Source organism: Montipora foliosa, chromosome 6, assembly GCF_036669935.1.
Source record: "Montipora foliosa isolate CH-2021 chromosome 6, ASM3666993v2, whole genome shotgun sequence".
Classification (NCBI taxonomy): Eukaryota; Metazoa; Cnidaria; class Anthozoa; order Scleractinia; family Acroporidae; genus Montipora; species Montipora foliosa.
The window spans coordinates 12,732,347-12,759,561 of NC_090874.1; the positions used below are offsets into that span (position 1 = coordinate 12,732,347).

General features: G+C 40.7%; 2 protein-coding genes across 3 annotated transcripts in view; both read left to right on the top strand.

The window, feature by feature from the left end:
• Positions 1-26,404, top strand: LOC138006718 (tRNA (34-2'-O)-methyltransferase regulator WDR6-like). 2 transcript variants are annotated; one of them, XM_068853216.1, is made up of 20 exons: positions 1-575; positions 2,754-2,849; positions 3,226-3,307; positions 5,339-5,521; positions 6,601-7,019; positions 7,931-8,186; positions 9,006-9,223; positions 11,491-11,861; positions 12,681-12,839; positions 13,799-13,876; positions 15,237-15,335; positions 15,910-16,011; positions 16,313-16,376; positions 17,346-17,405; positions 17,856-18,315; positions 19,475-20,193; positions 21,952-22,098; positions 22,590-22,675; positions 23,170-23,258; positions 23,364-26,404. In XM_068853216.1, exons 1-20 carry the CDS (start codon positions 482-484, stop codon positions 23,431-23,433), a joined length of 3,852 nt encoding a protein of 1,283 aa, XP_068709317.1. In that variant the 5' UTR covers positions 1-481; the 3' UTR covers positions 23,434-26,404. The 2 variants fall into 2 exon arrangements, with proteins under 2 accessions (XP_068709317.1, XP_068709318.1); XM_068853217.1 differs by lacking the exons at positions 1-575; positions 2,754-2,849; positions 3,226-3,307 and adding an exon at positions 3,633-3,717.
• A 114-nt stretch (positions 26,405-26,518) lies between these two features.
• Positions 26,519-27,215, top strand: part of LOC138006719 (ubiquitin thioesterase zranb1-B-like) — a 9,970-nt gene continuing 9,273 nt past the window's right edge. Inside the window, exon 1 of the mRNA XM_068853218.1 lies at positions 26,519-27,215. This exon is cut by the window's right edge and continues 812 nt beyond it. Coding sequence (XP_068709319.1) covers positions 26,842-27,215 — 374 coding nt within the window. The 5' untranslated portion in view covers positions 26,519-26,841.

The following is a 27,215-nucleotide window of genomic DNA, read 5'->3' on the forward strand; positions in this document are numbered from 1 at the left end:
CAACCTCCCACGCAGACACTTCTGGTCACGCGTTCCTCCTTCACGAACGTGAGTGTCTGCGTGGGAGGCTACTGCTTGCAGGGTGAGCACAAAATGAAGATCAAGTTCGTTGTGAAATGTCTGGTGTTATACATGCACCATGCATGATAAGGAATTTAAGCCCTTCGAACAAAGGAAGTCGAAATCGCTGGCCAAATAACGATGAAAGAGCCCGGAGCCGCGTTCGGATAAGAACTTTTATACAAGCATATTATTAGTTGGATTGTACACATGATAACGATAATAGTTAATTCCAAGCAAAAAAATTACGAGTTAACGATAATAGTTGATTTGGAGAAGAGATTGGGTGGGGGACCTGCGGACAAGGGCTGTAATTGGCCATGCTGGCCGTGAGAAAACTGGAAAGTACAGTACTATCCAAGATGGCTAAAGTGTTGTAAATAGAGATTTCTTGGTTTTCTTTCCTTTAACTGGCCGCATAATGACAACTTCCTTTCCCTGGAAATGGGAAAAGAACTATCTTACTTCTCCAGTGACAAGTACTGAGTTTTTAGGATCAGATCTACTTTTTTCAGGTGAGAGTGAATTCTCTTATGGTCTCTGACCTCGAATTAACAAAATTAATTTGATGTCGGCTTTTCATTCGTCTGTCCTGTTATTGATCATGAATTTCGCCATAACATTGTCAAAGTAGCTGTGGATCCACGAGGCTCCTATGTCCAGAGATGCACGCAATTAGATTCACGCCCAATTTTGACATCCATTAAGTCTAAGCCTTTGCTACCTATTTCAAAGAATAAGGTTAGGGTAATGCTTAGCGTTATTTTTAGCCTAATAGGGTAAATGCAGCTGTTTATCCTTACTTGAAAAGCAGCATTTGGAGGACACTTTGTGACGTTAAAAGGCCTTTTGCAACTACCGATCACATGGTACAAAATCTGCCATGCTGGAGGGCGAGCTCATTATTATTCCCCCACTGGGACATTAAATAAAGAGACCTGAACCAGTCAAGCTTGACTTGCCTTTGTTTTAATGTCCCAGTGGGGGAATAATAATGAGCTTGCCCTCCAGCGTGGCGGATTTTGTACCATGTGATCGTTAGTTGCAAAAGGCCTCTTGACTGTGTTCCGAGACGAAGTGATGTTGAAGTTGGGAAAAAGAGCAAGGGGACACTTCGTGACGCTTATTAAAATTCGCTCATATCTAATTATGTGCATAGATCTCTGGACATAATCTGTATCTTCGAAATAGACCAATTTCGATATATTAAAATTGAGTCCTAAACAAAAGGTATCATCTCAAGGCTCTGGGAAATAAACATAAGGATTTGTATACGGCAGGTACAAAACACAGGTCACATGGCACAGGTCACAGGTCATTGTTTTACCAATACAGAAAGTATCCTAAACATTCATAAAAGCTAACCTTAGGCCTGATTAGGCCTAAACAAAAGTTTTTAGGCCTAAGGTTAGCTTTTATGAATGCTTAGGATACTCAAATTACTGTATGATCGTTTATCTTTATTGCCTGAAGTCCTGGACTTATCACCCAAATGCATTTGATTCGGGTTATTTTATCTTGGTGTAAAGGTAAAAAGGTAAAGTAACTTTATTTAACGTTGGTAGTTCCTTCAACTACGAGGCTGGTATCAATAGAAGCCGACGGTGCACCCTTTACCGCCCTCCCTCTGTCAGTGCTCCGTTTTAAGGGTATTTAAAGCTATAGCTACACGGATCAGAGGAAAGTCGAAACAGACGTTTAAGTCACCGAAGATCAAACCGGGGAACTCGCTCTGAAAGCCGCGCACTGGCCAACTGAGCCTGCTGCTACAAAGCAACAGTTTTAATGCTTAAATCAGAGCACTAATTTTAGCAACCAGTCCTTATCACTGATTTTAGCAGGTTAACCCATTGACTCCTGGGGGTTCCCCATTGATGAGTAAAATCATCTGGCATTAGACAGAGTAAAATACTAAGTATGGCCGGTTTAGGGGTGAATGGGTTAAAAATTAAGGCACTTAAGTTAGGACAATGTGCAAGCTACTAAGCGAGCCATGCGAGTCATGCGAGCCATGGCTGCAAGCCATGCAAGCCAACATGCGAGTCACACAGTTATTGAAAGCTAACTGTTTTAAAATGGGTGCTTAGACTTAAATGCAAAATTCATGTGGCTTGCATGGCTCGCTGGCTTGCAGATTGTCCAGCCCCAAAGCACTTCCTTCTGCTAGAAAAGACCTCTCTTCTTTTGTATTACTTTTGCTTGGTTGACTGCTAAGACAAAGAAACTGATGCCCTGGATCAAAACTGACTATGTTGAGCTTACAAGGCTGTATATTTAAATACTATTAATTTTATCTTGAGTAGATATCTTTAATTAAAAATTCTGTCAAGTCATGTGCAAACATCACTTTAATTAAATTCCTCCATATGAATTGGGTGGCTTGAGTATTAGACAAAATGAGACATCCAGAAAAATCTGACTTTTCTAGTTCAAAATTCTTCATCCTATTCATAGGCAAAGGTCTGATTCTCCACTCCACCTGTCAGGGAGTGAAAGTCATGATTATAATGGGAGTGGGGAGGGTGTGCTTCTTGACAACAGGCTTTTTTCCTGTGGCTCACAGAAATACATGTAGTTACCAGATAAATTTTCAGTAATCTTAATTAGCTTGATTGGAATTTTTCAAAGAGATCAACTTAGTTCATGGTAATGAAGTGGTAAATGACAACTGCACTTTTTTTCCTTTTCTGTAGGAAATGGGCCATACCTTGAATTACACTCAACAACAAATGGCACTCTGTTAGATAACAAAAACGTTTTACCAAAATCAAGGATACATGGAATCAGAGGTGGGGAAAGAATTATTAAAAAATCACAAGTTGTCCATCTCCAGTTTTTCATTGCAGGGAAAATCTTGCAACCAGACAGCAATCGGTGAAGCAATAGAAAGTTGGGAATGCGAGAGCTCTCCTTTCCTGTCCTCTCCTTCTGGTGGCTTCACTGCATGACACCACTTTTTTCAGCAGTCACATGACTCAACCTACCACAAAAAAAGTTGGTCCCTGTGTGATTTTGACTGAAGGGGGAACCTCCTGGGGTTTTTGCTCCAAAACTGCTATGTTTGATCTCAATAGCTTTGAGCGCAGTTAGCTTTATTGTTTTACTTTTATACCTATAACTACTGGTATCTTAATAACTTGGTAATGTGTGTCTTTTAAAATACAGTTGAAGAAAAACACAAAAACCTTGTGGTAATTTTTGGACAAAAGGTTATCAGAATTGTTCGCTTGGAAGGAAATGATAAAAGGTATGGTCAGCTTTCATTAGTCCGAAGTACGGTTGTATGTCCTGCTTAAAACTTTGTTGGCTCTCCCACTTCACTCTGCCAACTTCAAGGCTGAATGAAGCAAAGGTACAAAGTCTTTTCTTTTGCCACTAATTTAGCCTACCACCTATGCTTCTACTCAAGACTAGTCATGACGTGTACAACTGAACTACAAGAATAGAATAAGGGAGTACAACTCAACAATTGCTGCATTCAAATTTTCCCTACTTGTAATAATTCATACACATCGTTGCAACCGTTGTGGTGATGCAGATATTGTATGACCCTTGATGTATTTGTCTAGTTCGGACAGTTTAAAAGTGATTGCCTACACTGTATTCTGCGTCACTAAAGCTGCAGGAGGATGATTCTTGGGAGTGTAGTTCATTGAGGTCAGTATAGTGTGAGTCAGGAGACTCACATGAATTATCGGCACTACCTTCACCTGAAGTATGTCTTGGTCCACTGTTACCCTTAACCCTACCCTAGTAGCTTGATTTTCGCCTCCCTTTGCTAAAGATGGGGTTGGGTAATGTATGAAGGACTTTCCATGTAATTTTGCCAACACCCCCCTCCCCCCCCCCCCCCCCATGTGCTAATTAATGAAAACCTCCTTATTCTAGTATTAAGGGATTTGCTCAGAAACTTAATTTTTTATATTTCTACCCTTGATTTTCGAGGGTTCCAATTGACCTTATTAGTATTCTCATGGTTGGACTGGAATGAACATGCGGTGAAGACTTATGTGGGGGGAAATTATTTGCATCTGAAAAGATTCCCCGCATCAGCCTCTCCTTTCCACTGCAATACGTGAGAATACGAATATGGCCTATTTAATATAAAGGGGCTTTGTCACCCATTTTGGTCTCTCTCAAAAACAAATCCTTAGTACCGGTGCTTGTGTTACTGTCTGTCAATAACTGTGGACGTTTTTTAATGTGGTGTATGCCAATTGTTTTCAACTTCAGGGCTGAGAAATTACAAATATTAAATATCAATGGCAGCATTATGTTAGTTTTGTAGGCTTAAGTAATACGGGAATTCATTAGCCTTGGCCCTGGGCAAATTCTGTTGTAGTGTACATGAGCAGGGATGTCCCAGTGGTGAGAACACTTGCCTCCCACCAATGTGGCCCAGGTTTGATTCCCAGATCCGGCGTCATAATTATGTGGGTTGAGTTTGTTGGTTCTCTTCTGTGCTCCAAGAGGTTTTTCTCCGGGTACTCTGCTTTTCCCCTCTAGTCAAAAACCAAAATGATTTGATATACAGCTGTACATGTATTAATTTGATTTGATTTCATTTCATTTGTGTACGACCCCACAAGCTATTCAGCTTTAAACTAGCTTTATCGTTTGAAATTAAAATTCTATTATTATTATTATGATCATCATCATCATCATCATCATCATTATTATTGTTATCATTATTATTGTTATTATTATTACATGACTACACATGTATGCCAAGGTGTTTTCGTGTTAACTACACCTGTTATTTAATCAAAAGCATGAGAAAATGCTCAGTGGTAAAACCCTGATGAGATCCTGAGTAAAATCTTAATAAATCTCCTGTATATTAAGGACGGTGCGTACTAATTCAAAGGTATTTTTGCAAATTTTACTGACTATGCGGAAAAAGCAGATCTCAACAAGTGTTATTTAAATCCAAAAAGAAAATTGGGGGTAACCATGCATTTTTCAAAGATAATTATAATCAACAATATTTGTAAAAAGCTTTAGAGTGCAAAGCAATGTATGGTGTTCTTTTCCAAACTGAAGCTTAATTATCTCTGAAAAATGGGTGGTTACCGGCACCACCAATTTTCTTCTTGGATACCAAGAGCACTTGCTAAGTTCTGCTTTCTCCACATAGTTTTAAACTGTGTAAAAATACCCTTGTATTAGTAAGCACCACCTACAGGAAACCCCAATATCTTGAGATGCACAGAACATAATTATGTGCATGATAGTAACAGTGGGCACCGTCCTTAACACTTTTTGTTTTTATTTATAGCATTAGTGCTGCAACAGATGTTATCGACCTCCCTGATCTGATCTGGGATGCTCATTGGCTGTACGATAAAAGGGATGTTCCAATGCATGTTGCTATAGCAACAGCTCATAATGCTGTTTGGTGTTGGGAGTGGCAGAAAAACAAGAAACGGCTCATTGCACAGTGTGAAGAGTCTTGTATATTGTATCCTTAGTTTTGTTTTTTTATTTGCCAAGATTCAGTTATAGCCATCCATAATTGTGGTAAAGCATTTGAAAGTCCTTCTGGAAACTACTATTCTTGAGCATACGAACTGGAAAGTATATAATTATGGAAGCATAGATACTAAAACAAGGAATGACCTACGATGAGCTACAGTGACCAACAATGGCCTACTTAAATGACTTACAAGACAAAAGAGGATCGGGGTGAAAAGTTTGGTGAGCGTCAAACATCTGTTGTGCATTGTAATGCAATGTTTTTAGTCCACTGCATGACAGCCCAAATGATGACTCACATGGCCTTAAAGGCAGAAATAAACTGCAAAAAGACCCATGCATGGTTTTCCTTTGTTTTAAAAGCTAATTTTAAAATGTACAAAATAATATCAAGTTTCTGCTTGGCAACGATGAAGTTTTAATTAGAGCAGGGAAAAAATGAAGATACTGTAAGATTATAAATATGTTATGATTGGTTCAGAGTGCAAAACAAAAAGTTTCAACTTGTTCAGCAAGGAAGTTTTGATTGGTTCAGAGTGCACAAGTAAAAGTTTCAACTTGCTCAGCAACAAGTTTTTAACCTTTGTACTGCAGGTATGATGCAGTGCCCTCAGAGCTGCAAATTATTGTTTACTAATTTTAGCTCATTACAGGGACATAGCTCATTCCTTGATTAAGTATCTACGATAATATGGAAATAACCCTGAAAATTCATCTTTCTCTGATTCATCTGCAGTTAGGAAATTGGGATTTCACTGTATCACACCCAAATGCCTTTGTCAATACATAGCTTAAAAACACAATTTTGTTGATACAGTAACTTTAATGTTTTTGCTGTTTGTATCAAAAGAGCTTTTTCTTAAGCTAACAAAACCCAGGAGTTTCCATTGCTCAAAACATTACCTCAAATAAGCCTAATATGGGACTTCCTGTGCAAGTTGGATGGTTATTAAGAAAGTGTGCATGTCACTGAAAATATTGATTAGTTTTCTTTTTTTTTTCTCAGTTAATGTCCTTCATTACATAATTGGATTTCCTTAACAGATACTAAATTTTATGGAAAAGATATTCTGCCAAGTTTTTTGGATCATATTTAGATAATTTATTCCTTGCATCTGGGACTGTATTCAATCAAATTCTCTTGTGGAAAGTGCAAGGCAAAAAAGATGAGCATAACAAGACTTCTGTTGTGCAGAGACTCACAGGCCATGAAGGTGTCATATTCGCTATAAATTTCAACAAACAAGGAACACTCTTAAGTTCTGTTTCAGATGACAGAAGCATACGACTATGGACAATTTCAAACATGCAGACTTTTGACTCAAATGGCCTTGTTGAGCTACAGACAGTGCTGTATGGTCATTCCGCTCGTGTTTGGGATGCCAAGCTTTTGAAATCAGGCTTTGTTAGTATTGGAGAAGATTTGGTGTGTAATGTCTGGGACTATGAAGGAAATATTGTCAAGGTTTACAAAGGGCATACAGGTATAGCCACTTTCTTGCAATCCATTGTTTGAAATTTGAAATAAACGAGGTTAACCCATTCAGTCCTCAGGTGTCCCATGATGCTCCATGATGCCCCTAAAACCATCTGGTGTTAGAGATTAAAATCGGTTAAGTCTTACTCCCAGGAGTTAGTGGGTAAAAAGATGGTTGCTTACAACAATAGATTTGTGTACATCTCATCATTGCACGTACTTTCATGTACATTGGTTCCTCTCACTAACCAACTTTGAGGACCATACTGCTATCAACCGTTACAGCTTATGTTTTGGGACAGGATGAGGCTATTACAACTGCTCTTGTGATTGGTTTAGGAAACAATAATTATGATACACAAAAATAGGAGCTGTAATTTACTGGATGACCCAGGAAAGTGGGTTACTATGATAATATCTTTTAGTAACCAAATTGTGTGGGGAAACCACATATTCAAGTCAAGCAGGCCATGCTGTAGATTGCAACCAACTTAATTGACCAATCATAGTGCACATACTATGTGTATGACTTTGTACTGCATTAACATGGGTGTCTTGAAAACAAAGACCCATAAGACCCCCTAAGACCCTAGGACTCAAAAATGAAGAAAAGTAACCCAAAACCCTCATTTTGGCTAGCCCTAGGCCTAAAACCCAACTTTAGGCCTAGGGTTAGCCAAATTGAGGATTTTGGGTTACTTTCTTCATTTTAAAGTCTTAGGGTCTTAGGGGGTCATAGGGGGTCTTTGTTTTCAAGACACCCGCATTAACATGCTTATGGCCCTGTACTGCATAATGAAGCTCTAGCTGTACATGTAATCTAGTGCCGTGATAAACTCTATCAAGCTTAAGATTCTTGGGTTGAAACTATTATGTCATTAATTATTTTATAAGTAAACTTGGTTGAACACATTTCAGGTCGTAACATCTGGAGTCTAGCTGTCAATCAAACGGAAGATCTCATTGCTACTGGTGGTGGAGATGGGAGCATTAGACTATGGCCCCTGTGCAGTCCTGATGTTGGCAGTAGAAAGGCTGCCAAGGAAGTTTGCTTGCCATCTTTAAATAACTCAAATCGTAGCAAAAGCAGCCCACTAAATTCTAAAAAAGATGACTATCCAAGATTTGTCTGCCTTCTCGACCAGACCAATTTGTTGGTTATGACAAATGAAGGGTGAGGTTTTTTTTTCCTTTGATCTGTTTAAAATAATATGCTACATCACATATATAGCATTCTAGAGCACAGATAGGTTCTTTAACCATTTACATAGGGGGAATTCAGGTTATCAAGACTAGAAAAGCTTTTAACTAATCTTAAAAGACTAAACCATGATATAGTTTTGAAAAGGGACTCCAAGGAGACTTGTGAGTGTTAGGTCTAAGCACACAAGATACCTTAACAATAACAGGATCTGGCCAAAACATTTCTTTATTAATTTTTGTCTTTTTTTCTTTATTTTCTTATCGCCAGTTTGCAAGGAAAAATCTTAGATTAATATTAAACTTGCCACAATTAAAGCAGAGTAGGGATAAGAGACTTCATTTAGCATTACAGTGGCATTCTGCTTTTTTGGGAAATCTTGGAAGACTCGTAATCACCAAGATCAGAATCTGCTGATTATGTTCAACCTACCCACCCAAGAAGGTTGTGGGTTCAATTCCCACCCTGGTCAGAGTTTTTCTCTGTCCTTGTGTGGGCCCATTTCCATCAGTAGGGCTAATGCTCACATGGTTCATATGAGGTAGCAACTTAGCACTTCACATTACACTCTGATCAGTTAAGTCTACCCATCCAAGTAGACCGACTGCAGTCAAAGGCAACCCAAAGGCTCTTTTTTCCTTTAGCGTCTACCGTACCTTACAGCAGGGGTGGGCGCTATTCCTATCCTGTGATATGCACAACTTGTCCCCTACCCACTTACTCTTTTTACTTAAGATTTTTTATCATCACCAGCTCTTCATGATCATCAAAAATCTAATGTATTTTACATAGGTGTTTATACAAGTTTGGTTGGCTAATGAACGCAAATGTGACTGTAGAGCAGGATGATTCATGTTCAACCGCAAATAATGCCTTGAATCTCAAGGACCATTGGACTTTGTTGCTCAAAGATGCAGCATACTCCTCTTACAGTGTTTTTGCTTTGTCTCCTTGCCACAAGATCATTGCTTTTGGGAATTTACAGGGCAAAATAAAACTCCAAGATACTGGTAAGCTTAGAGACCTTTAGCTATTAGTTGTGCACCAACATAAATTGGATGTCCAAGAAGAAGTGTTCCTTTAAAAATCCAAGCATTTGTTACAAGGGGGGGGGGGGCCTTCTTGATGGTTATCAAAGTCCTTGTGCATCTAAGTACTTGCTTTTTTGGATGTACAGTATTTGAGGTTGCCAGGAATGGTAGACCTACATTTTATGTTTATTCTACTCACAAATTGAAACTTCAAAGATGGGTACATAAGTACATGTATTTGTGTTTGGTTTGCACCATCCTCGGAGACCCAGGAGCAGTCAGTCTGGGCAGGAGAGAAGGCAACGAAAGTTTTCAAGGACGGGTGAAAGAGCCCCTCTTTCACCCATTCTTGAAAACTTTCATTGCCTTTCTGATTCTCCTGCCCGACTGACTGCCCCTTTTTTCTCCGAGGACGGGTTTGCACATATTGTTTCAGTATGTCTCTACTGCACACGGTGTTGTAATTGTGTTCCACCATGTCATGCTTTGAGCGTGTATGCTGAGTAAAAGATAGCGGCAAACTTGAGTGCAGTTTGCATTCAGTTGCATCGTTAAATCCCATAGCTTGAATACTCTGATAAATGTATCCCTTACATTGTACTGTACTTATCATCTATAAAGTATGATTAAACAAAAAATTTACTGGTTAAAGTCTGTCTTTCGTTGTCCCACGCACTTGCCTGTTTTGCTAATTTGGTTTGTAATGATTTCTGGGTGAGTTCCAGTCCTTTGTGGGAGCAAATGGATGAAATTGTTAACTATCTGGTTGCCCCCAGAAAGGACTGTTACCCCAACTTTGTCTATAAGGAGGGGGAACTTAAGAAAAAGCATAAAGTTCGATAAACCAGCTATCGCTAAGGCCAATTTTGCTTTCTGTTACTCACTCTACGGTAGTAACAGTCCCCGAGGGGGAGGGGGACTCCCATATGGAACAGACGGGCATGCTCGTCGGAAATTTTAAATTTAACCCCTAAAGGAGACCATCTGGGCGTAAAAGTCTCTGCTTACGAGCCAGAAGGCTCATCAGGCCGGCGCTTATCTCCGGTTTCCTTAGCATGAAGCGACTAGGAGTATTTCTACTCCCCCCTGGATTAGGTTAATCGGCTTTCGAACAACCGGGCCCTGTGGAATTTCAATCAGTTGGTCAGTTTTTGGTTCCTAATCAAAATTTGTTTTCTCTTTTGAAATAGTTCAGTGCCTTTTAGTCTCTGTGTTGGCCTTCGTAAAAAGCGTTTCCGTGATATTTTAGAGGGGCAAGGACCGAGTAACAGGATTTCGATGTTTTTGTCACGTGAAAAATAGGGCGAGGAGACAAACTCCCCGGGGAGAGGGGGACTCCCATATGAAACAGACGGGGATGCTCGTCGTCTCGCTTAGGGGTGTAAATTTTGGATTTTGGTCTCGCTTAGGGTGTTCCGGGCAAAGCGCCAATATTTTAAGCTGCCAAGGTCAAAATTTGCTTAAGCTACGCCCAGATTGGTCTCCTTTAGGGGTCACAAAAAGCTTGAGCCACGCCCAGATGGGAGGCGCGGTGGCCTCATGGTCAGTGTGCTCGACTCTGGATCAAGTGGTCCAGGTTCGGGTCCTGGCTGGGGACATTGTGTTGTGTTCTTGGGCAAGACACTTTACTCCCACGGTGCCTCTCTCCACCCAGGTGTATAAATGGGTACCGGCGAAATGCTGGGGGTAACCCAGACTTTTACGCCCAGATGGTCTCCTTTAGGGGTTAAATTTAAAATTTCCGACGAGCATCCCCGTCTGTTCCATATGGGAGTCCCCCCCCCCGGGGACTGTTACTACCGTAGAGTGAGTAACAGAAAGCAAAATTGGCCTTAGCGATAGCTGGTTTATCGAACTTTATGCTTTTTCTTAAGTTCCCCCTCCTTATAGACAAAGTTGGCAGTCTCACTCACCCCATTTCTTTTCAATTTTCAAAGAACATTAACAATGTCATACTGTAAGTCTCGGCAAAAGATTGACCATGGGAAGATGTTGAACTAGTTCATTATTTTGTTTTTACATGATGTAGTTCATGTGGAAGTTAATCGTTTAGAGAAATTAAACAACTGATTTATTTTTAAGTTAAGGGAAATTTGCCCTAGTAACTCTTTGGAGCTTGCCGGTAGTTTTCACTTCTTAGGGTTTGTCATGGAAACATTTGAATTGAGGTTCTTAAATGAGGAGAATTTTTCATGTAAGGGGCTTACTGTTGAGAATCTCATTATTTCAACTCTCTCTTTGGACAGATTTCCATCACCCTTGCAAAGAACTTGATGCTTACTCTGGCAAAGTTCACAACTTACTTTGGAGTAGCAACCAGGATTTTACGCGGCGTCACCTCTTCTCTTGCGGACCGGATGGACAAATCACTTGGTGGAACATTTTAGTATGTCATGACCGAGACCCTGTATTTGAGGTCTCTGCTCTGTGTTCATTTGTCCTACCGCCGTCTAAGCAGCGTTGGGCATCAGCTGTAGTGGTCCTTCCAAACCCTTACACGGAACAGAGTGTTGGTGAAGATGTGTGGACTGTCAAGTCTTTTGTAGTTGTATGTGGCGATAGAAAAGGATCATTACACTTGTTTCATCCCGAAAACGGTGACTTACCAAGTGAAAAGGTGATTCTGTGTATGAGGTTTTCCAATTCTCTTCACATGTCTTTATGATTTTCAGTAAGAACCCGCGGCTACGTATTTCACGTGAATTTACCGCTAATTTGATTGCAAAATTACCCCCCAAATTTTTTTGGAATGACTTTAAAAACCTGCCCCACAGAACACAAACCTTGGATCGGCTAAGCTTTTTTCGTGTAAAAGCGAAGGAATTTTGTTCCAAAATCCTGAAAATGCATTCTGTTCTAAGAGGCGCAAATTAAAAAAAAATAGTGGAGGATAATGCCCCTGGTCCTTTCTCGACTAACTGTTAGAATCTTACCACGTATTCGCATTCCTTTTGAAAATCCTGGGTCTTGGGGTTGCTTTTTTGAAATATTTGGAGAACGAGAAGCAGAGCAAGGCAAGTAAATTGCTGTCATTTAGCTTCCAAAGAAAGAGAGTTGTGAAATAACGGGCTGGTCAATAAGCTTCAATAAGTCATCGAAAAACTTTGCATAGCAGACACAGTAGTCATAGGTTAAACAAAAGAATGACATGAGGAGCAGAAAGACAGACAGGCCAAAGGAATGACAGACAGACGGTTGGTCACAATTGCAGGATCATAAGAATTGATAAGAATTGAGAGAAAGACAAATTGATCGGCAGGTTCATACGAAAACATCTATGAATTGGTTCTGGTCATTACAGTGTTGTTTCAAAGGAAAATACCCTTTTGCCATTATCTTTGGGCTGCCATAAATCGAAAGGCATGTTTCTAAAACGTGTGCTATCAATATCCACTCCCCCTTAGAATTCTCTCTTTGCGGAATTGTGGTTTTTCAGCCGATTGCACCAACACATTCTCTTCCTCTGATTCACGGCAAAGCAGGAGTAAGTCATCTTTGTTGTCAAAACAACGCCATTTATTCAGCTGGTAGGGATGGAATGTACAGACAACTAAGAATCCACAGCAACAAGTTGGAGGTGGTCGACAGCAAAAAGGTGGGCTTGTTCGTTAATGCATGGTGAATATTTTTAGAAGATATAGGTGCTGGAAGTTGCTTCTGCTCTGACACTTGTAGTATGAGGGTGGGTAACATTATTAACTCTGAATACTAAGTCTTTCAGTTGACTGACTGAACGAAAGTGTTCCTTGCCCTGATTTCGTCAGCGCTCGTTGTTTCATAATTAGTGATTAGGTCTATGCACTAAATTTAGGGTTGGTGTCAGTTAAGTCTTGAAAATTATGATCATGCATGTGGGTTATGAGCGCGACTTTAGGAGCAGCGAAATGAAAGCCTGAGAAATTCAGTCGACTTGAATGGGATTTTAGCATCCAGTCTAGTGCTCTACCAATCAAACTACAAAGCTATAACAGGAAGCTGATCACTTTTTGAGTTCATGGTAAACAGGTAGAGAATGGATTTTACAGAAGATGAAAGTCACACATTTAAATTGCGGAAAGAGTCTTGAAATGATCCTCCCAATTATGAGCGCTATTTTAGCAGCAGTGAAATGAGATTAAAATAGAACAAAACTGGATGTAAGAAGACCAAACAAACCCGTTATCGAGACGACTTAAGATGTCAGCGAACTGGGTGTTCGCTTGTGGGCGAAAAGATCCCCGGTAAATCGCGACATGAAGAGAAAAACCGTGGAAACAAGGTTTGTTGCAACTTAGATGGTAAGGAATATAAGGACAGGAGTTGAGATGAGTTCCTGTTAACTTGTCTTGACATAGCCACATTTGTTTCGCTTTGTAGCTTAACCCTTATCGAGACAACAAATTTGGGCGAAAACTACTTCCCTGGAAGGGGAAATACTCTCCTCTTCCTGTTGCCATACGTTGCTGAAAAACACCCTCACTTAACCCTGGTAGCAACTGGCTTATGGTTATTAACTAATAATAAAAGTCATTTGTCATTTAATAATTCTATGTGCTCACTTTTTGTCTGTTATAGGTGTTCAAAGGCTTTGACTGGGTAGAACGGCTGTTATTTACGAAAAGTGGAGATCTAATCATTGCTGGTTTTCATGCTGTAAGGCTGAGGTTTAACTTTTTGATAGTTTAGCTTCAAAACAAACTTTTTAAGTTTCTCATGAAATCTTAGTTTGGCGGCAAAAACCTCTAAATGTAAGGTAATAGTATGGTTGAATCTGACCCACTGAAACTCCACCTTAAACAAACAGGTTTAATGCAAACATTAGGGCCGCGGCTTATTCTGGCCGCAGCGTACATAATACGCGAAAGGAACTATCTATACGAGTATAAACTCCCAGGCCAGGATAAGCCGCGGCTTGAGAAAGCCGTGAACGTATGTACCATTTATACGGGGTGTTCGCGTCTTATGTAAGCCGCGTTCAGAGTAAGCCGCGGCTTGTTTTCTCTCGTATAAACGGCCCTATTGATACTTAAACGGATTCCTGCTTATCATTCACATTAAAGGAAAAACGCTAGATAAGTCAGGTACAATAGCGAAAATGCTCTATTTTGACAATTCCAATCCTAGAAGTACACTGTATATTGCCTAGTCCCTGGATTCCTGTACGGCTTTTTCCGAGGCCTTGCGCGTCAATCCTTTTCGCTGGCGTCACCGAAAAGAACTGCTGGCTGGCTGGCTGGCTGGCTCAGACCACGTGATCCAAAGCAGATTGTCCGTGGTGAAAAAATAGAGGCATGGAACTAGGCAACACTGTATAGTGGGTCTGGGAACCTAGAATAATTGCCTAGTTCCACGAGTCTCCTATGCAGCAGCTCAGTGGTTGCGCATTTTGAGCTAGTAATTGGAAAGTTGTAGGTTCGACTTCTGCAACGGAGGACTCTTTTTTTTTCCCGAGTATCGCGAATTCACGATCGGGCAAAACACATCCCATCAAGGCAGGCACAATATTGGTAAAAACTGATATTTAAACAACGTTAAGCCGGTGGTTAAGATAGCAGTGTTAAAATCATTTCCATTTCGATCAATCATCGTACCAATGGGCTGTTCTGTGAGAAAAACAGTGTTGAAAAGGCAGGGAAATTACATAGGAGAGAAGCGTTTATCTACTAGGAGCAATTCAGTTCTAGAAATTCTGGAGCCGAGATTTTTCGTATAAACCGCAGTCTAACTCAAATTTCGTCGAAACATTAACCGTATGATTTTAAACATCCTCTTGTCGCTTTTAATTTTCGCGGCAGTTTGTATAATTTTGATGGGAAGGGTTTGTATGGAGTCTTGCTTCTTCGTTTATGATTATTATATCCTCAGTATATTCTTTCTACTTCTCAAATGCCTCCATTTTTGCTATAGAAGGAAAACAAGGGCGAAAGTGTTTTAACTTTGTCTCGAAGCATCAGTAGTTAGGGTGTCTTTTGCTAGGTTTATAATTTGACTTTTTTATTCCGTCACTTTATAGGCATACTTTGTACTGTGGAGCGTGCGCAGAAATGAAATCTTGTGGCGAGTAAAATGCGGCGGAGCTCATAGAGTCTGGGATCTAGCTTTAGAACATTCGGTAATAAAACTATTTCATTGCTTATTCTTTGCCATTAGCGCAGTCTCTTCAGCCTATGCGTTGGCTTTTACGTAATCATGTTCTATTGGAATCACTTCCATTTTTCGGTTACAATGGAGTAGCATTCCAAGCAGAATTGATGTATTTTAGAGAACGTGGTTCACTCTTGGGAGAATTGTGCGCTGTCGGTAGAAATGTCAGGTCCGCGCTATCCGTTTTGTGCCTGTGTTCTTAGTAGTCACGCAAACGCCTCCCACGTAAAGTCCTTGGGATTTGTCACACAAAGAACACGTGAGGAGCACCAAAGAACGTTTGCCGCAAACAACAGATCTTGAGCGAGTGGTCTGAAGACTAGCCATTCATACGGCATGAATGGCTCGTCTTCAGACTACCTGCACAATCATGTGCAAGAGCTATTTTTGGGGGGTGCCCGTTCTTGTAGAAAAGCATAATCCATGCACTCATCCTTTACTCGTGTATTCCTAAACCGACAAAATATTAACAGGATATTTCCACATGAAAGAATGCGCCGCTTATGTTTTATATTTATGGCAATGGTATGTTGTGTTTTCAGAATATGTCAGTCTCTGGAGCGTTGCTTTCCTTTATTAAAGATTCCACAATTCACATACACAAGATTTCCTTTCCCAGTGATGTCAGAAAAGCTCTGTTGAAGGTAATACCGTTTTCTTCCTTTTAAGGCTATTATTGACCTTATTCATAGATGGCGGTCACATTTATAATTCTTTTGTCCACGTGCAAATTAGCCTACCAAGCCTCAGTTTAGAGCAACAATTCTTTTCAATTCACTGTATGGTATCGAGGCTTAGTAGGCTAATTTGCACTTCGACAAAAGAATTATAAATTGGCCGCCATTTATGAATAAGGTCTATAAAAGTCTTGAGAGATAACTATTGTTTGTACCAAACAACCCAACTTTGTTCGTAATATCTTGCTCATACCCTTTTATGTTTCAGCCCCCTTTTCATGGGCGCGAAGCAACCTGCATTTGCTACATAGACACCATTGTGGGGCAAGAAGGTAGGTTGAGGTGGGTTTCGTTTCCGATGATGATTCGAGAATCCTCGTAGAAAATCCGAATGCTCCGAAAATAAGTCGATCCCATAACCTTTCGATTACCATTCCGGCTTGTTTTCCGTTGAAGACTCAAGTCGTGGAAGCTAGACTATTGAACTTCATTCAAGTGACAATTTTCCTTCCATGTTTCTAGAACTGAAGCTGTCGGAATGAGAAATTCTTACCATTGTAGGGAAGACAATGGTAAATGTTTCAGTCGTAAAATTCATAAAAAGATGTTTTGTTTCGATGTTCACTCGGGAATATTCGAAAATTTCCCGATTTCTCTTTATGAACGGAAATTGCACGACTCCTTATATCATTACCGGACGTATGGTTTATAGCAATATTAATTTTCTGTCATTGACAATTAAAGGAAGGGATAATAAGAATTAGCGCGTGATTAAATGATTTTACTGATTTTGTCGAGGATTAACATGTGGAAGAAAAACGCTGAGTAATCAACGAAGTGAGCTTGTTTAAGTGAGTCAGGTTTGTTGTACAGTTCAGTACATTTACTGGAGTAGAAGCTATGACCTTGCACTTACTAGTTCAGTTGTTATAAGTAATTTTATAATGTATACCTGTGAGGACTATTTCCGAACTAAACTGAATGTAACAATCTCCGGTAGTAGAAGCCGTAGGAGAGTGTTTTTTCTACACACCTGCTACAGTGTAACGCCCCGCGTACCGTGGCCACCCAACAAACTTCTACATTTGACAACTAGGTGTAAATACGTCGACTCCACAACCCATGCAATGGTGTTCAACTTAAAACCGTGCGAACATTGCAAGGAGGAGTGACTGTTAATCAAATTCGCACACCCTGATTGGCGGATAATATGTAAAAAACTTTGTTAGGTGGCCAGGGTAAGGCGCATCGCATTGTAATCGTCCTGAATTTTACATTTCGTTGTCTTTTTTTTATTTCAGGGGGTATCACTGACGTATTTGCCACTGGAAGTGAAGATACTAATATCAAATTGATGCTTTGTATCCCTTAATTGACTTTGTTTGAAGTGTTTTGCTATTAATTGTTATATTGTGCTTGTGGTTGTTCGATGGTGGAACTTTAGAGTGATCTGGCAGGAAAATTTGTAATCCATGGTTAGACTATTGGAGGCCACCACCAAAGGCAACGTCATAAACTAGAAACGCTTGTCAAACCTAATGATTATCAGAAAAGGAAAGAATGTGGCCGAAAACGGGAAAGCTTAGACTGTTAGCCGGCTGAAAGATCTGACTGAAATATCTGCAAGAAAACGAATGTAAATACAACCAGCCCCATTGAGAAACCCTGAGCTGTTCAGAGGGGAGACCGCTGACTGGCAGTCTCTATTTTAATCTTGTCCAAGTTGAAGTACATATCGCCTCATTAATGTCGTTGGGTACACTGTTTATTAAATGTTGTAAAGAGGATTCCTTAGCAATACCTTTTTTTAGCAAACCGAATTACTGGTGTGGTCTCAGAAGTGTTTACTGCACATGGACACATCTCCAGTGTTCGAGCGTTGAATGTAGCTGAACGCCCACTCGAGTACGCTTCACCTTGTAGGGGAAACTCCAAGAATGGTGGCTATCTTCTCTTTTCTGGTGGCGGACGCGCATCTTTGAGATGTTGGCGCGTCGACCTCTCAGTGATAGACGTCAACAGTGATGATTTTCATGGCGAGAAAGCAACGTGCTGTCCAATTGTTTTTCTTGGGGAATATTCATTTCATTTCAGCAATCATCGGCGGCGGCGAAAGAAATCGGATCTACTGTCGTTATCTGAGATTAGGTTTATGTCTGTGACATCACTAAATGCTTCAAAGCTTAAAAGTCAGTCTTCGTGTGAGCAGTTGATCGACAGATGTCAGTCACTGTACTTTGTCATGGCAGCATGCTCCGATGGGTTTGTTAGGTGAGGTCTATGTGAGAGTACATCTTGCCCAATCATTATACTTTCATTCAAGCAACCGGACAACTCGCCCCCACCTAGACAATCACTAAATAGAGGTACCAACATTCAGCTATTGCAATAACTAGACAGAGTTATTTTCCGACTTTCATTGAGACAAACTGTGGCAACAAGTTAAAGTTATGCACGGTCACTTTGGGTGTCCTGCGAGAGTATTCTTTATGAGGAAGGAAAGGGAAAATGTAAGATTGTGATCGTCTTGCAATAGACCACTCTCAAAATGACCATAATACTCTTTGCTTGCCCTCCAAAATTTTGCATAAGCATTGTTTTTATTTTTTCTTTGGACCATTGTAAGTCTCAAGAGAAACTAAAAACAGTGCTTATGCAAAATTTTGGAAAGCAAACAAAGAGTATTGTGGTCTTTTTGAAAGTTGCCTATAGATCACGTTTGCCACTGTTTTCTACAAAGGCAGTAAATTCTGGGAAAATACGCGCGACATCAGTGTACCAACGCTACCCGTCGTTTTTAACCATTTCAACCAAAGTTGGGTACAGTTTAGAAAAAAAGTTAATTAGGGCGAGTTTCAATCGAGTGTCGTAAAACCAAAACCAAAGTAAATACTTTGGCCAATCAAAAAGGGCGGAGACAACCCAGTAAACCAATAGGCCATTTCCGAGTTCATGTCTCCCTCATCTTCAAAGCGAGTCTAAGTGCGACGTTTTTGTGATGGTAATTAGCTCTGTTTTACACATGAATGAAAACTAATTTTCATAAGAAAAACTTCGCACTTAGACTCGCTTTGAAGATGAGGGAGACATGAACTTGGAAATGGCCTATTAATACTCGAAGTAATTACACGTAGCTATAGCTGACACAAAGCGCGGGAAAATGTGCACGGGCGAGCCGCAATTGGTTTTGGTTTCACTTCTGATTGGTTGAAAAAGTGGCGCGAAAACTTTGAACCAACCACTGATTGAAGTAATGCAAAACCAAAGCGATTCGCTAATTACTTTCGACACTCAGTTGAAAACCGCTCTAACAAACCAACCTAAAACAGTTTTCACCCAATAGAACACAACCCTTGTAAATACTTTCATTAACTATGGTGGTCCTCGTACTTTCAACATCATCTGTACTGCTTTGTTTTTTTGTTGTTAGGGTTTTCGCATTTGATGAACAAGAAAACAAATTCTTTCTTTTGGCTCAGTCCAAGTACGTTGGGCGTTGTGTCCTCACGGTTAATCACTTGACAGTTCTGGCGAGCAGCGGACCTCTGGTTATCCTTTTTGCGGGAGACACTGCAGGAAGAATTTATTGTTGGGATATAACTGCTTTGTTGCTAAATTATGTGATGGACCGCTACAACTTTAAGTGCAACGATCCTGATGTAATTAAGAGTACAGTCGCAGAGGGAAAAGCGTTTCTCCAATCAAATGAACACAGCGTTTGTCAAGATGGCGGCGTTTCTTTAATGTTTGATATGGCTTCCGAGAAGACAACTTCTTTTTGTGCTGGGAATAATTTAATGGCTAATGACAGCATGAAAGGAAACATTTTTCAAAGTAGTTGGACCCAACATACTTTTGTTAGCCACGACACCGCTTGCAAAGAGTCAAATGCTGAAATAAACCAAAAAACGAAAGACGAAAATGAAGATGGAGTTCAGTGCGGAGGACATGTTTTATTGAATGAAACTTTTGAAGAGTCAAAAAGAGGCAGTTTAAAAGATTCTAATGATGAAATGTTAATCACATTATTTGAAAAGCAAAGCGGCCACTCGTGCCTACCCCTGGTGGGGTTTTTTCTTGGCCTTCCCATCCACGTTTTTCAAGCACATCAGTCTGGTATCAATGCATTATCGCTTCTCAAGACGGAAGGTAAGGCAGAGCAATCTAATCTGAGACAAAATGACGGACTCGATCCCCAATTGGACAGAGTAATTGTCTATTAGAGCGGTTTTCAATTGAGTGTCGAAAGTAATTAGCGAATTGCTTTGTTTTTTCATTACTTCACTCAGTGATTGGTTCAAAGTTCTCGCGCCACTTTTTCAACCAATCAGAAGTGATGAAACCCAAACCAATCGTGGCTCGCGCGTGCACATTTTTCCGCGCTTTTCGTCGGCTATGTGTAATTACTTCGAGTTTTGATTGGTTTACTGGATTGTCTCCGTCCATTTTGATTGGCCAAATTAATTACTTTGGTTTTGGTTTTACGACACTCAATTGAAACTCGCTCTATGAGACGGTCATTTAACGCCCTGATACATCACTAAAGCTGAAAATACAATGAATGGACGGAGGAGTGGAGGAGGAAAGTAGGGTCGCTGGTCAATATTGTAGTTTTTCCAAAAAGTGCGTCCTAAAAGAGCTTGGATTCGTCGCAACGGAAAAATCAGGACGCCATCATAGCGAGATAAAATGAAATTGGAGCCTCAAGCGGAAATCCATTTCAATTTTCTTGCTATCCATAGCCTGCTTCCTGTGTGTACATCTGGGATAAACTCTTGCGCTTCAATTTCATTTAACTTGAAATATGTAATTGAAATTTGAATATGCTAACTGCTAAAATGGACTTCTCCCTCCCTGGTGGCCCCGTTTAGCTCTTGTTATGGTGCGTTCTTATGAAGCTTTCCTGTTTATACCTTCTCCATTTTAGGAGTAAAGAAATGGTTGTGATGAGTTTTACGAAACATTAACAAGTGGTCTGAGAACCAGAGCATTCTATAATTTAGATCCGATTCCGATTACCAAAATATTCCAAATGTGCGGCAAGGTAACCTATTGTTTGGTTTCCGTTCATTCTGTTATCGGGAGCAGAATAAAAAGAAGGTGTCAAAAGTATATCGGATAAAACGATAAAAGTTCTCAGAGAAATCAACTAGGGGAGCCGATTTGGCCAAGTGCTATGAGCTCTCTCCTTCTATTTGCTCTTATAAGTGTGGGTTTGTTAGTTCGCGTCTTTGCTCTGAGAGGTGTTTTTTTCCGGGTAACCGTAGATATCCCCATTATCAAAAACCAACTTTTGATCTTATTTGTAGAGAACGTTTTCTCGGCTATATGCGAGCTTGAAACTTCAGTGAGGGGTCTGAATCAGTGTTCCGCCTGGTCCTATCTGGGAATAGTCTGCAAGAAAATGTACCCTTAGTTTTCTCTTCCCGTTTGTTAGGCGTAGGTTCACGACCAGGGTCGAGTACCTGGAAGCAAGTCTAGCGCTGTGGGTTAAGTAGTACCAGAAACCCATAAGGGTTGAAACGTGTAACGGCCCCTTGTGCGCTGGGAAACAAGCTTCTGAATATTCGATTTGCTAAGTACCATATTTGGAACAACAAGAGCGAGGGGTTTCCAAATATGGTACTTATCACTGAAACATTCAACCAATCAGTTCGCACTGAATATTCGGAAGCTGTTAACGCGCGTTACACGTTTCAACTCTTATGGGTTTCTGGTAGTACACAAATCTCCCAGTTTTCGTGGTCTTTAACCATGATTAATATTAAGCGCGCCTCAAGCAACCCGGGCCAGGGTTGTTAAATGCAAGTTACATTGCCAAATACTGCTTTACTGCATGTTTGACCCTCGGTCTTGCGATAGAAGTTGCATGTTGTTGTTGTTGTTGTTAATGCATTGTCTATTTAGTTCCTCGACAGTATTTAATGGTCAGCGGAGGAGATGACAGCGCACTTCACGCCGTAGAATTTAGTTTTATCCTCGACAACGACATCATCAAGGTTGACGTAACACGTGAGGCATCTTGCGCATCAGCTCATACGTCATCGGTAACAGGTAAAAATGATTGGGCTCATTTGCTCCTTAGGCTAGGTTCCGTAGTACCTGTGTTACTCACGACCTTCAAAGATGGGTTCAAATCCCATCTGGCACTGTTTTTTCTAAGTTCCTTTTGGGTGTTACAAATCCTCCTCGTCTTTCATGTATGATATATTAATCACAGCTTGACAACATCTTTGATTGTGATTTAGCTGGATAAGCTCAATTTACTGCGTTTTGAGACGCTTACAGTTGAATATAAACGCCAGAATGTAAGGGCGCTTTCTTTTTTTCAGAACTGGCCGGCCAGGCCTGTCATTTTGCAAAGAAAATGTAACAATTTGAAGGAACACTGGCATGATAATCCCTCGCATTCTTCTGGAGGAGTGTATATCGTCTTGGAAGATTGTTAACTTGAAAGCGTTGTAGAGTTAATCCTTCCAAATGCCCAGTTTGGCCGGTCAGTTCTGTCAAATGGAAAGCGCTCTAAGTCTAGATTTCTTTTGTAGGCGTGAAGATTCTGACAAATGGTTTAATCGTTTCCTCGTCTGTTGATCAGAGGATAGCTGTCTGGGAGTTGGTCAGTGACAAGCAGGTACCTCATTTAAATCCCGGGCCCCCTCCCTCCCTCCCCGACAACAACATTAAGAACACCGCTCTTTCCTCTATCAAGAAGCACTTCAAGGAAACCCTTAACATTTTTTTCTTATTGTATCAACCCCACAAACCTTGACACTTTCTCAGTCGTCTCTTATATCCGCGTAGAAGGGACTCTCAGAGGAAGCCCTATGGATGTAATGGGAAGGGCAAAAGAGAAGAGGCTCTTTCTTTATCCTTCCCACAATCCCCTTCATCAATGGCGTGTCAGAATTAGAGACGACTGGGTTCGAATCAGCCATAAACCAATGAACAACAGTTGGAAAGTTTTTCTTCTTCGTTGGGGACCCCCCCCCCCCCCCCCCCCCTTTATCGACTTTCTTTGGCAACATTGTTTCTAGGGTAAACTGATATTTTCCCTCAGGGGATTGTCTTGACATTTGATTTTCCTTCATTTGATTACTTTGCTTAGTGGCTTCAATTTGTTCCTAGGTCTCCTCATCAGCGCTTTCTTTCCGTCAGTGCACCGTGGAGATGGTGGATGTTGCTGATGTTCAAGACCTGGAAGTCTGGGGCGAGAGGTAATTACATCTCTCGAAAATCACAGAGGTTGAAACTTTGCAAAGTCGTTTTTTGATTCTCACTTTTGACCATTTCGTTGACGTGACTTTTCTTTTGTTTTTCAGTGATGCTAATATAGTGGCAGCGGTTTCTGGAGTTGGTCTTCAAACGTTACATCTTGTAACAGACGTCTGAGTATTTCGATAGTATCAGAATGATCCATCAATGAAGCCCCCACAACAAGTTTCTTTCGTGATTGTTTAGAGCTACGTTTTCCAATACTTCGCCCTTGGAGAACTTTTTTTAATCTTTGAGAACTTCATAAAAGTTTCACAGTTTAGATAACGTTAGTCTTACCTAACTCGTAGCTTTGTAATGCGATCGTCATTTTTGGAGCCACGCAAGATGGCGTGCAAGAAGATAAATCAACGGAAAAAACTCGGTCAGTAACTTACAGTGCGGAGCTCGAAATCGGCTAGTTAGAGCTATTTCTCTGCCTGCTTTAAAAGGGGCGACACTTGCTACTGTTGGATAGTTGCTCTACCCTCTGGAAAACGCGGACGTAATCTCTAATGGATTGGACTTCACAAATGGAAAGGGTCGGAAATTCTTTTAGTTTGGAACCTTCGTTGCCGCGTATTCTGGAAGAGCCAAACGATCGAGGACTGATTTGAGGCAGAGCAAAAAAAATGCTTGAGTCAACCTCGTTCACAGGGAGAAAAAGCCCTGAGAACGAGGTTCTGCTTGAGTCACACCATGACGGGAGGGTAGGGGAGGTGGATTGATAAAGGCGTCATGTTAAATAGACCAGACCTCTTTAGCTTGTGCATTTTGTTTTCCCATTTCAGACCACGTGATGTAACTCCAGGGAAAAGTTTCTTTCAAATGTCGTCTTATCACGTGCATATGTACACATAACTTATGAAAAAAAAAAGAACATTTCCCTAGGTAAAATCACGTGGTATGAAATGGGAAAACAAAATGCACAAGCTAAAGAGGTCAATTCTGCAAAGTTTTCGTTTGAGAGGCGCCCTCGTTGTTTTTCATTTTTTTCTTTAAAGGGTTCATTAGTAGACTGCGGTGCTTGTCGCACGTGGATATGGAATTGACCTTATGTCGTCATCATCTCCCGTCTGATTCAGTAGTCGCCTACTCTCGCTATAAAAAAGGCCTCATGGGTTTCCCCCACCCCTCCCCCCCCCCTTTGTCAATATTACATAGGCTGGCAAGGGCATAATTCAGGTGCTCAAATTAGTACTATGATCAAAAAATCAAGTACTTTTTTTCCTCAGATTTTAAAACCTGCCTGGCAAAATTGTTATCCAAAGGCTGTTACGTTGAATGTAAGTTCTGGATTTCACGGTCCGTCATTACTCACGTTCAAAACTTACCGACTGGAACTCAGAGGGTGAGATCTCGGGAAAAGTGACGTCATTCGCTGAATAGCGTAAAATTTCAGCGTGTACGAAACGCAGTTTATTATGTATGCAAAACACACGTTTAATCCCGTGCTGCATATTAATTCAGTCGCATACAAACGCTTTGCATTATTAAACTAGTGAGTCTTTGACGTCATTTTCTCCTCGACCAGCTCTATAAAGATTTTAACATTAGTAATGGCGGACCATTAAATAGGAAAATTCCAGTTAAAAAAAAGAAGTGTCTTTTTGAAATTAAGGCTTAAAACCTAGGTCGCTCAGTGTTAAGTTAACATAGTTTTGAAATCCAAAGAAAAAAACATTTGATTTTTTGATCTTAGTACCACTTTAATAGCGACAAATTAGTTCACGTGTCATGACCCGGCAAGTATGATGGAGAATTTCATCGGGTCATCACCCCGACTCGTTGCTTGATAAGCCTGCGTGTTTGTGGATGAGGAATGCCAGAGGAAGTAAAGACTCGCCTTAAATAAAATGTATATTTTTTACAATGATATTCAGCAATCGTGCCAGAGTAGACGGGAGGTTGACACTGGACCTTTGCCTCTTGTTGGATAGATCGATCACTTGAAATATAGAGTATCCCTACTGTTCACCTTCGTTGCACGTGGTTTAGTAAAACGTGGTGATCCACATTGTGCAAAATTTTTACGATTTCGTCGTCAGAACTAAAGTCAGGGCTGGACGGACGGGAAAGTGCACCTGTATTTCATCCGTGTTTCTTGCCTAAAAGTTGTTCCTTCCGGCGGCTCTTTGTCGGCAAAAATTTAAACTTTGCCATAAAGTACGCCCAGATAGGAAATTAGAGCATTGTTTCTCGGGCGTGTTCAAATTTTTGCGTCTCGTTTAACTTCTCCTTAGATTAATGCATTGTTTCAGGGGATTATGATGGGTTGATTATCGGCATGTGCTATTATTACCCTCCAGTATATGCCTTCTTTTTTTCTTTTTTTTTTTTTTTTTTGTTAATGGTCATGTTTTGACAAAACAAACAAAAGAACTCGGCAAAGAGGAAACACGTGTTTTAAATAAAGATGACTCTATTTACATCAAACAGTAATTTTCATCTGAGTATTTGGGAGGCCGTGACCGGAAGTGGACTTTCGACTCACCTTGGAAGGTGTTTTGCCGAAAATGACCCTCAAGTTATTGACAACGGCTTAATTAGTTTTTGCTGGCATTCACGCGAAGGCCAGTAAAGATCTCCAGGGAGGGATGGGAGTGGTTGGGAAATCACAGTATTCAACTGATGTAGGTTCGTTATCGCACCATAAACACGAAAAAAAAATCAATAATCACCTTGTATTTAATAGGGAAAAATCAGGGAAAACGAATGCTAGGAAAGTAAAATTTGTTTACCAGCCAAGTGGCCCATCAGAGCCGGAGCTTATCCCAGTTTCTGTGGGATGAAGCGACTAAGGAGTCGGAGTATTTTTTTTTACTCCCCCCTGGATGGGATGCTAGTCCAACGCAGGGCTCATCATTTCGCCAGTATCCATTTATACACCTGGTTGGAGAGAGGTACCGTGGGAGTAGAGAACACAACACAATGTCCCCGGCCAAACGTCTCTTGCAAATAGCTTTAAGTTTCATGAAGCCGCTTTTGGTGCTCGTCCGATTGTCCACTCGATCCGGAGTCGAGCGCACTAACCATGAGGCCACCGCGCCTCCCATAATGTTAAAATGGTTGTGTCTGTTATTGTTATTGTTTGCATCGGTAATTGGACTTATTTTTATCCTTCCCCTCCCATAGAAATGTTTCGTCCGTTACCATCCGAGTAGGACCTGGTCACAAGTATGCCAGATGTTTGTTGACGTCACTACATGAGGCTTTTCACTTTCAAAACATCATGGCGACGGTCGTGCCATTTAGTAGGCCACGTAAATATTTGCAACTTTTGCCTTGTTATCGTCGTTCAGGACAATCGGACGAGCACCAAAAGCGGCTTCATGAAACTTAAAGCTATTTGCAAGAGACGTATGTCCGGAGCTTTCGTTTTGGAAGGCTCTACGGCTCGAGGAAATACTCAGTTGAACTTGGAACGGTCTCGGAGATCCCGGAAAGGTGGTGGTTTCAGAAGACGATATTTGTTAAATTGTGCGCGCTCAAGACATTCTCCCCATTCTTCAAGGACTCTAACGTCATTATTAGATTACTTTCATAATGCCAAAGAAAGAAGAAAGTTTAAAGTGGGCTTGCAAGTACTGTACATACCTAAACTGGCCTCGCTCTCCGAAATGTACTTTGTGCTCTGCTCCAAGGCCACCGCAAGTGATTACGCAAGAAACTAGAAAACCGCAAACTTTTAGCGAAGACATTTATGAGGCTGCAAGTAGCGACAGGATTATCTCGAATGATCCACTAATTTGTACACCCAGAGGCAAAAACACACAATCGCCACAATTTCCGGAGCAGACAGATCGCGATGAAAACACGAAATGGACCTGTTCCTCTTGTACATATGAAAACTGGCCTCGTTCTCTACACTGTTCCATGTGTCGCGCTTCGAAACTCAAATCAGTAAAAAACGGAAGGCA